The 8,556-nt window shown below is 68.3% G+C and overlaps 3 protein-coding genes across 6 annotated transcripts in view; 2 read left to right on the plus strand and 1 right to left on the minus strand.

Annotated features, from left to right (window-relative positions):
* GALR2 (galanin receptor 2) overlaps nucleotides 1–2,168 on the plus strand; it is a 7,196-nt gene extending 5,028 nt beyond the window's left edge. The window contains 7 exon segments of the mRNA XM_012732998.1: nucleotides 9–117; nucleotides 119–211; nucleotides 213–293; nucleotides 1,426–1,595; nucleotides 1,598–1,807; nucleotides 1,810–1,824; nucleotides 1,827–2,168. Of these exon segments, the coding sequence (XP_012588452.1) occupies nucleotides 9–117; nucleotides 119–211; nucleotides 213–293; nucleotides 1,426–1,595; nucleotides 1,598–1,807; nucleotides 1,810–1,824; nucleotides 1,827–2,167 (1,019 nt within the window). The 3' untranslated portion in view covers nucleotide 2,168.
* Nucleotides 2,169–3,017: 849 nt separating this feature from the next.
* On the plus strand, nucleotides 3,018–6,163 carry ZACN (zinc activated ligand-gated ion channel). The gene is made up of 10 exons (XM_012732999.1): nucleotides 3,018–3,045; nucleotides 3,177–3,332; nucleotides 3,406–3,530; nucleotides 3,625–3,669; nucleotides 3,777–3,883; nucleotides 4,091–4,260; nucleotides 4,905–5,029; nucleotides 5,128–5,338; nucleotides 5,414–5,578; nucleotides 5,955–6,163. Exons 1-10 carry the CDS (start codon nucleotides 3,018–3,020, stop codon nucleotides 6,143–6,145), a joined length of 1,323 nt encoding a protein of 440 aa, XP_012588453.1. The 3' UTR covers nucleotides 6,146–6,163.
* Nucleotides 6,164–6,898: 735 nt separating this feature from the next.
* Nucleotides 6,899–8,556, minus strand: part of EXOC7 (exocyst complex component 7) — a 14,186-nt gene continuing 12,528 nt past the window's right edge. For all 4 annotated transcript variants that reach the window (XM_004693514.2, XM_012733023.1, XM_004693511.2 and 1 more), the window contains 6 exons: nucleotides 8,421–8,541; nucleotides 8,194–8,289; nucleotides 7,587–7,650; nucleotides 7,369–7,410; nucleotides 7,146–7,279; nucleotides 6,899–7,025 (listed from right to left, as the gene is read on the minus strand). In XM_004693514.2, coding sequence (XP_004693571.1) covers nucleotides 6,923–7,025; nucleotides 7,146–7,279; nucleotides 7,369–7,410; nucleotides 7,587–7,650; nucleotides 8,194–8,289; nucleotides 8,421–8,541 — 560 coding nt within the window. In that variant the 3' untranslated portion in view covers nucleotides 6,899–6,922. The remainder of the gene's footprint in view (nucleotides 7,026–7,145; nucleotides 7,280–7,368; nucleotides 7,411–7,586; nucleotides 7,651–8,193; nucleotides 8,290–8,420; nucleotides 8,542–8,556) is intronic.

Raw genomic sequence — 8,556 nt, forward strand, 5'->3', positions numbered from 1 at the left:
GGCGGCAGCGGCAGCTAGCTGGCAGCCCGAGGCGGTCATCGTGCCCATGCTACTCGCGCCCATCCTCCTCGTGGGCACCGTGGCCAAGGCCCTGGTGCTGGCCGTGTTGCTGCGCGGCCACCAACCTGTTCATCCTCAGCCTGGGCGTGGCCGACCTGTGCTTCGTGCCCTTCCAGGCCGCCATCTACACCCTGGACGGCTGGGTGCTGGCCGCTCTGCAAGGCCGTGCACTTCCTCATCTTCCTCACCATGCACGCCGGCAGCTTCACGCTGGCCGCCATCTCCCTGGACAGGTGAGTGAAGCCGAGGGCTGAGGCGGGACCCCCAGGTGGGGGCTGGAGGAAGCGGGGCCCGGAACCAGGAGGCAAGCTTAGGGAGCGGCAAGGACATAGCAGGAGGAAGCGAGACGGGGGTGCGGAGAGGAGACAGAGGCATAGGAATGGGGGTCCTAGTGTCAGGCCAGGTTAGGTGGCTCTCGGACTGCAGGCTGCAGAGGCAGCTCACGGCGCCCCCATGCCTGACACAAAGCCCAGCGGTTCTGTACAAAGTGGATGTTGGTGCTTGCTCGGGCTTGAGCTCACTGCCCGGTGAGTCTGGGGAAGTGCCGGGCTCAGAGCTGCCCACCTGGTAATCCTGTGCACGAAGGCTCAGTCTGTTTCCGGACACGACCCCCAGACTCTGCCCCTCGATCTACTCAAGGCCACAGTTTGCTCGTGGTAACTGACTAGCAGGGACTGTGGAGTGTGGGGTGCTTCCAGGGCCCAGCCAAGGCCCCAGCAAGCGCAGTGCGAGGGTCCTAGCTTGGTCCAGCCCCTCAGGCCCTGGCCAGGGGTAGGGATGGGAATGGTCAGGGGGCTCTCTGCCCTCAGCTAGAGGACAGCGCCTTCGAGAGAGCTTGGGGCTTGAGTGAAGCTGGAAGGACCCCTGCATGCTACCTGGGAAGGAAATCCGGGCCTGACCCGCGTCTCCCTCCCCTCCAGATCCATGTCCTCCTGACCCCCTGGGACAGACACGGGGGTGAGACAACACCCGTAGCCCTCTCGGCCCTCTGAGCGTCCAACTTGGTGGCGCCCACAGGGCCTCGGCTCCTCTAAGGGTTCCCCCCCGCCCCTCAGCCGGAGCCCCAGGTGCTACATCCCTGGCAGCCCCCACCCCCCAGAGCCCTGCTGCTGGCTCTCCAGCCTTCCCTATGTGCTCCTGGTGGGGTCTCCCCGAAACTAGCCTGGGGAGAGCAAGGAGCCTCTCCTGCTGCCGGACCGTCCACATCTAGTGTCCAGGTCCTGCTGTCGCCCTTCCCAGCTGATGTGTGGCCAGGTGCTGGACCCTTCCGTGAGCCAGAGACATTGCTCCGCGGAGCGTAGGGCGGGAGGTGCAGGGGTGCGCCCCTGCGCAGTGGAGCCCAGTAGCTCACATCTCTCCTCACAGGTACCTGGCCATCCGCTGCTCGCTGCACTCGCGGGAGCTGCGCACCCCGCGGAGCGCGCTGGCGGCCATCGGGCTCATCTGGGGGCTGTCGTTGTTCTTCTCCGGGCCCTACCTGAGCTACTACCGCCAGTCTCGGCTGGCCAACCTGCCCGTGTGCCGCCCGGCGTGGAGCGGCCCCGCCGTCGCGCCATGGACCTCTGTACCTTTGTCTTTAGCTACCTGCTGCCGGTGCTGGTGCTCGGCCTGACCTACGCGCGCAGCCTGCGTTACCTCTGGCGAGCGCTGGACCCGGTGACCGCCCGCTCGGGTGCCGGCGCGCCGGTCCTCTGCGGCTGGTCCGGCCGCTTCCCGCTGACGAGCGCCGCCCACGTGCTGCGCATCCTGCGCACCTGGTCTCCCACCCAACTCCTGCGTCAGCCCGGTGGTCCACGCGCTGGTGCCCGAGCACTTCCGCAAGGGCTTCCGCAAGGTCTGCGCCGGCCTGCTGCTGCGTGTGCGCGGCAGCGCGCGGCCCGGCGGCGAGCGCGAGTTCACCTCCTTGACCCTCGTGAGCGAAGCCAGGGCGCCAGGCGCGGCTGCCCGCCAGCGCCGCCGGGCCTGGAGCCAGGCCCTGGCGCGCCTGGAGCGACCGACAGGCTCCTGGCAGTTGATGCGCGCTCAGGGGGTCCGCTTGGGCGTCAAGGGGGCGAAACGGCCGGAGTCAGAGGGCTTGGTGTTGTGGAGGGGGTTCCGCTGTGAATAAAACGCGCAAACCACTTCCCTGCAGTGACTGCGCTTGCGCCGGCCTCGAGCTGCGCAGGACCAGGAACGGCTCGGGAGGTCCCGGTGCCTCCCAGCGAGGCTGGCGGCAGCTTTTGGCAGAGCAGGCCCGCAGGCTGCACCCTGGGGTGGGCTGGGGCCAGGGTTCAGGGCTGTTCAGCAGCTGCCCGCTTCACTCTGCTGGCCTCTGCTGGCCTCGCCGTGCGCAGCGGGTCCGCAGCGGGATACCCGCCCCAGGCCCCGGGTGGGCCGGTGCCCAGGGGCCTCGCCACAGGAGATCCTGCAGCCTGCCCGGATACCGTGGGTCGCTGAACCCCCGCGCGGGCTCCTGGCTGCGCGCGCGCCCCCGTGTGCGGGCTCCGAGCCGGCTCTCAGCGCTCCAGGGCCTCCGCCCCCAGCAGAGCCCGCCCACGGCAGCAGGCGGCCAGATCAGCCTCAGACCTGACTGCCTCTGCTCCCCAACAGGAAAGCGACCTTCACCCCACTGGCTCAGCTCCGAGGCCACAGCAGGGGCTCCCACGTCTCTGCCCCGGGGCGGGCTAAGAACCCACCGGAGGACGGCAAACCCCCGGATCTTTGTGCGCCAGCTTGTCCGTCCCTGCCTGCCGCCCACCCGCCCCGTACACACATGCTCTAGGCGACTCAGTTCAGTGTTGGGGCGGCAGGAACACTCCAGGCCGTGCCCACCTCACCCTGTGGAGCACAAGGGGCTTTGGCAAGGGTGGCTAGCAAGGCACCGGCCCAAGCTGAAAGGGCCAAGGCCAAGTGGGTGCCCTGTGCTTGCCCAGCCAGGCTCGGGCCTCACACATGGCAACCGGTTCCAGGTGGTGGAAATGGAGCAGGACAGGGAAGCCCGGGCAGGTGCAGGGCAGGAAGACTGGGTCCCCGGCTTTGTCTTCGGGTGTTTGCGGAACCGGGGGGTGAGGGGGTGCCAAACCCAAAGCGCCAGGGTCTCTGCACACCGCAGCTGCCTTCAACCGTCTGTTGCCCAGAGAAGCGACTGCAGCAGCAGCGGGAGCCCGGCGCTGTTCCCACTGCCCCTGCCCAGCCGCTGAGGATGGCCCTGCGCCTGCTCCTCATCGCCCTGCTGGGGCTCGGCGCCCCCCAGCCCTCGGTCCAGGGGCGAGGCTTCCGCACGCCAGCAGCCGGTAGGGGGGCGTAAGCTCTGAGCTTTGGGGTTGGGCTCCGGGACACCCTGTGGACCTCAGCCTCGTCCTGCAGCCCGGCCACCTTTCTTCAGCCACAACTCACCCCAGGAGGCCCAGGAAGCCATGCAGATCCCCCACAATGGCAGCGCCCCCCTGCTTGTGGACACGCAGGTGTTTGTGTCAAACGTGTTTAACGTGGTAAGCACCCGAGAGCTCCGCTGGGGTGGGACAGGACTCGGCCAAGCGAGTGCTGGGGCGTCGCACCCCACATGTGCTGACCCCCCGCCCCCAGGACATCCTGCGGTACACAGTGTCCTCCGTGCTGCTGCTCCGGCTGGTGAGTGCCTACGGGGCAGAACCGGGCTGAGGCCGGATCAGCTTTGCGCACCTGCCAAGGCCAGCGCGCGGCCGTGCCCGGGAGCCTCAGCATCTCTGTGTCCCCAGTCCTGGGTGGACACACGCCTGGCCTGGAACGCCAGTGCACACCCTCGGCGTGAGGTCACACTGCCCTGGGACGCGGTCTGGACACCAGGACTCACCATCCAGGAGGCGTGAGTTCTTGTCTCTTGGGCCAGCCACGCTACCCCGCCTCCTCCGTTTAGAGCCCCGCGGTCCTCCCGGGGCCCTGGGCCTCACTGTCCCCCAACCCGGAGCCCTGGACAGCAGCAGCAGGGATCCGGCACAGGCAGGGCTCCCCAGCCCTCCTTAAGGACGGGGTAAGGAGCTGGGGTTCCGGCGGGGCGCGTCTCCCTCCACAGGCTCTGGGTGGACTGGCAGGACGAGAACCCACGTGTCCGGGTGGACCAGGATGGCCACGTGGAGCTGTGCCTGGCCCTCACCGCGGAGACCAACTGTGACTTTGAGCTCCTCCACTACCCCCGGGATCAGAGCACCTGCAGCCTCAGCTTCTACGCTTTCAGCAACTCCGGTGCCGATGAGTCGGGAGCAGGGGTGGGGCTGAGGGAGGCCCGGCAGCAGTCGGTGGACAGGGGTGCCGCCTCGCTGCTCAGTCCACGCAGGACCTGGGGAGCTGGAGACCCCCGCAGAATGTGCTCCTGCCCTGCCCCTCCTCCCAGCGCCCCTCTGGGCCTGAGTCGCACCCCTGGCCCGTGGTCTCCTCCCCTGCCCCTCTGCTACCCAGAGTGACTGTTCCCAGCAGCCCCGCGGACCCCCGAGCAGAGTCACCAGCTCACTCCTAGAACTGCTCCAAAGGTGTGGCCCCCCCAGTGACATCCTGAAGCCCCTCAGGGGGCGGTCAGCTTGACAGAGAACCCCAGGCCCCGCCTGCGAGTGAACACCAGGATCCCCACCCTTCCCAGCCCGTTAGAGTGGACGTGCCCAGAGGGGCTCTGGCTTGTCCCGGAGGTGGCACAAAGCCTTTTATTTTTATAAGTCCACAGATGAGTCTGTGAGGCCTTGCCCCTGAGGAAAGCCGGGGGTGCTGCGAAGCGTGTGCTGACAGGCCCGTAGGAGGCAGTTTTGCGACCCAGGCTGCCCCCACCCCTATCTGAGCTGGCCTCTGGCCAGGGTGGCGCAGGTGGTTTCTTCCAGTCAGCGCCCCCACCCCTTCAGTGACAGAGCTGGAGTTCAGGGCCTCGGTGGTGAACGAGATCGTGAGTGTCAAGAGGGAGTATGTCGTCCAGCATCTGGAAACTCGAGCCCCCCCTCAGAGGCTGGTGCCCTGCTTCCGGGTGACGGTGAGTGCGCGGCGTGGACGGGGCGGCCGGGAGGCCGAGCCAGAGGTCCGACACCCCCTCTGCTGCCGGCCTGGAGGTTCCCGCTTGCTTCCCCCCAGCTGCGCCTGCAGAACACAGCGCTCAAGGCCATCATCGCGCTGCTGGTCCCGGGAGAGGCGCTGCTGCTGGCCGACGTGTGCGGGGGGCTGCTGCCCCTCCGGGCCACCGAGCGCATCGCCTACAAGGTGACCCTGCTGCTGGGCTACCTCGTCTTCCACTCCTCCCTGGTGCAGGCCCTGCCCAGCTCCTCCTCCTGCAACCCCCTCTTCAGTAAGCACCCCGACCTGGGCGGGGGGCGAGGGGGGCCGCCCAGTGCACCGGCCGCCTGACACGCCCGCCCCTCAGTTCACTACTTCACGGTCCTGCTCCTGCTGCTCTTCATCAGCACCGCGGAGACCGTGCTGCTGGCTGGGCTGCTGCTCCGGGGCGGCGGCGGGGTCGACAGCAGCCCCAGCCCAGTCCCCAGGCAGGAGCAGACGGACCGTGGCCACGCCAAGACCTGTGCTGAAGGTGGGCAGGGCTGAGGTCCTTCCCGGGGGTGGGAGCATGAGGCTGGCGGCAGCTTTTGGCAGAGCAGGCCCGCAGGCTGCACCCTGGGGTGGGCTGGGGCCAGGGTTCAGGGCTGTTCAGCAGCTGCCCGCTTCACTCTGCTGGCCTCTGCTGGCCTCGCCGTGCGCAGCGGGTCCGCAGCGGGATACCCGCCCCAGGCCCCGGGTGGGCCGGTGCCCAGGGGCCTCGCCACAGGAGATCCTGCAGCCCATGGTGGCCAAGGCGGCAGGCCCCATCCCCCTGTCATGAAGCCAAGGGAGGGAGAAACGCCGGCAGTAACCCCGGGGCCACCCTCCCGGAGCCCCGAGGAACAGGGCTTCTTCACCTCCCATCTCAGGAGCCTCCGGACGAGGAAAGGGGCCGAGCAGCAGGCGGGCGGAGGCTGCCGACCACGCCTTCGGCCTGCTGTACGTGGTGGCGGTGGCGTGCAGCCAGCTGGTGTTCGCTGGACTCTGGGTGTGGGGGACGTGCAAGTCTGCCCCTGCCCCTGGCGAGGCCACACCCCACGGTGGGCAGCCCAGGCTGTGACAGGGCAGGCCGGGCACACACTGGGGCGGTCCGTGACGGGGCCAATGACGGGGAGGCCAGCTCCCGCTAGGCCCTGCACCCCCCCTTCTGTTAGGTGCAGGCAGAGTAAAATAAACCCACCACCGGGTCAAGTGCACCTGAGGGTCTGTCTTCACCGAGTTCAAACGATCAATCCCTCTTGTCCAAGTAGGTGAGGTCCCACCTGGTGCCTCAGTCACCGATGATGCCTGGACTTCACCCAGTGCCCACCGGTCACCCAGAACCCCGCGCGGCCCCGCTAGGGGCAGGGGGGACGGATGGGGGTGTGAACCAGCCTCAGGGGCCAGGGCTCGCCTAGCTCCCGTGGTGTGCTGGGCCCCGGAGCACACACAGAGGCTCTCCTCACCAGTCACCGGGCCGGGAGGGACCCCGGGGGGACAGAGCACCCCTGGACATGAATGCTAAACCAAGAGGCAGGTGCTCTGCTGTGGCGGGGCCTGCTTCTCCCAGCCCTGCCCACGGCTGCGCCTCAGAGGGGGCCAGCCCCTTGCACGCCGAGCGCCTGGAACACGGGCCTCTTCTTGCGCCTCCTGTCGGGAAGCCATCGTGTGGCCCCCGCAGGCTGGGGTCAGCGCCACGAAACCTCAGGTGTGAAGGTGGGGAGCGGAGTGTGGGCCGTGGGGCCAGGACTAGAAGGTGCCTGGCACAAAGGACGTGAAGCTCACCGGGCCCAGGGGCAAGTCAACGCTGGTTTATCTGACCAGTAGCGCTCCGGGCCGGGCGGCGGGAGCGCGCACCTCAGGCGGAGGTGTCGAAGAGGCGGTCGATCATGTCGCCCACCTGCTCCACGCGGTACTTGATGTACTTCTCGGGGTTCTTGGTGAAGGGCACGCTGCCGTACCTACCAGACGCTGAGGTCAGGGCGAGGCCTGCGGTCTGCAGCTCTGCCGCCGGGGTGACGGGCTGCCGTCCCCGTCTGGCCCCACACCAGAGCCCACCCAGCCCCGCCTCTGGGGCTCACCTGTGCAGAAAGGCCCCGTAGGTCTCCTTGACGATGTTTTTCTGAGCCTGGCGAATCTTGTCCCTCTGCTCCGTGTCAGGAATAGCCCAGGCCTTTTGGATCTTGCACAGTTCTTCAAGGCCATCGTTGAAGCCCTGGCCACCAAACAGCGGAGACAGAAGTGACCCGGAGACACGCTGGGTCCATGTCCAACAGCAGCAGGGGCGGGAGGGGCGCTGCTCACCTTGAACCGCTCCTTGATCATCTGCCTCTCCTTGTCCCGGAGCTGGGCCACGGAACAGGCAGAGAAGGCGCTGGTCAGGGAAGAGGCCGGTCCCTGCCCGGCACCTGCCCAGCCCACCCGTCTGCAGCCGCCCCGGTGGCCACGGCGGCCTGTGCGCTCTCAGCTCTGAGACCGGGAGACACGAGTCTCCCCGCCCGCCCGCCCAGGCCTCCGCCCACCTTGACTCCCGGCTGGAATACGGGCAGGTTCTTCTCCGTGATATAGTCCGTCACCTTTATCCAGCTGCCGGGGGGACAGAAGCAGAGGGCGGGGAGGAGCGGCCTCAGACCGCGGCCTCCTCCTGGCCGCCTTGTGTCTTAAAAATACCTCAGCCTACGGGGGCAGGGCGGGGAGGATTCGGTCTGGGCCGCAGTGAAGCAAAACACCACTGAGATGCTCTCTGGGGGACAGAAAACGCTCCGGCGTCTCGCTTCTAGTTTACGAAGTGGAGGCGCAGCGCACTCCCCGCGCGTCACGAGCGCCAGGCGTGGACACCGTGAGCCCACGTCAGGTCAGGTGGGGGCGGCCGGGCAGGGGCGCGCTCGTGGGGGCACACAGGGAAGACGCTCACGGAGGACGAGACGGCGCGCCCAGGCACAGGCGCTCGGCCCGTCGAGTGCCCTCCCGCCGCCCACGGGCCTCGGCCAGCTCCCACGCTCTGCCCGCCCCGGGACCTCCCGTGGGGAGGCTGGGCGCAGGGCTCCCCTGGAAACACCCCGCAACGTGATTCTATAAACAGCTGGGGTGCGGCACAGGCAGCGGGCGCTGGGGCCGGCGGACGCGCACCTGCGCTGGTAGGTCTGGATCTGCTGCTCGATGTGCTCCCGGTAGGAGCGCTCGGCCGTCTTCTGCGTCACGGCCACCAGCTGGATCAGCTCAGACCTGGGGCGGGGCGCGAGCCGGGCAGTTGGCTCCAGGGCTGCCCGCCCCCGGGGCCATCCCCCGCCCGGACACAAAGGGACGCGCCTGGCCGGGGCAGGGCCAGGAGAGCCGCGCCGGCCGCGGCCACTCACTTCTCCAGGGCCTTGAGGATGTAGTTGTAGTTGTTGTGCAGGAAGATGGCGCTCAGAGCCGGGTCCTCGTACACCTTGGACTTGCTCAGCAAGTTCAGCTGCAGGTTGCCCAGGACTTTACCTGCATGGGGCAGGC

This window comes from Condylura cristata, unplaced genomic scaffold (assembly GCF_000260355.1).
Source record: "Condylura cristata isolate star-nosed mole 26May11 unplaced genomic scaffold, ConCri1.0 scaffold00038, whole genome shotgun sequence".
In the NCBI taxonomy this organism is placed as follows: domain Eukaryota; kingdom Metazoa; phylum Chordata; class Mammalia; order Eulipotyphla; family Talpidae; genus Condylura; species Condylura cristata.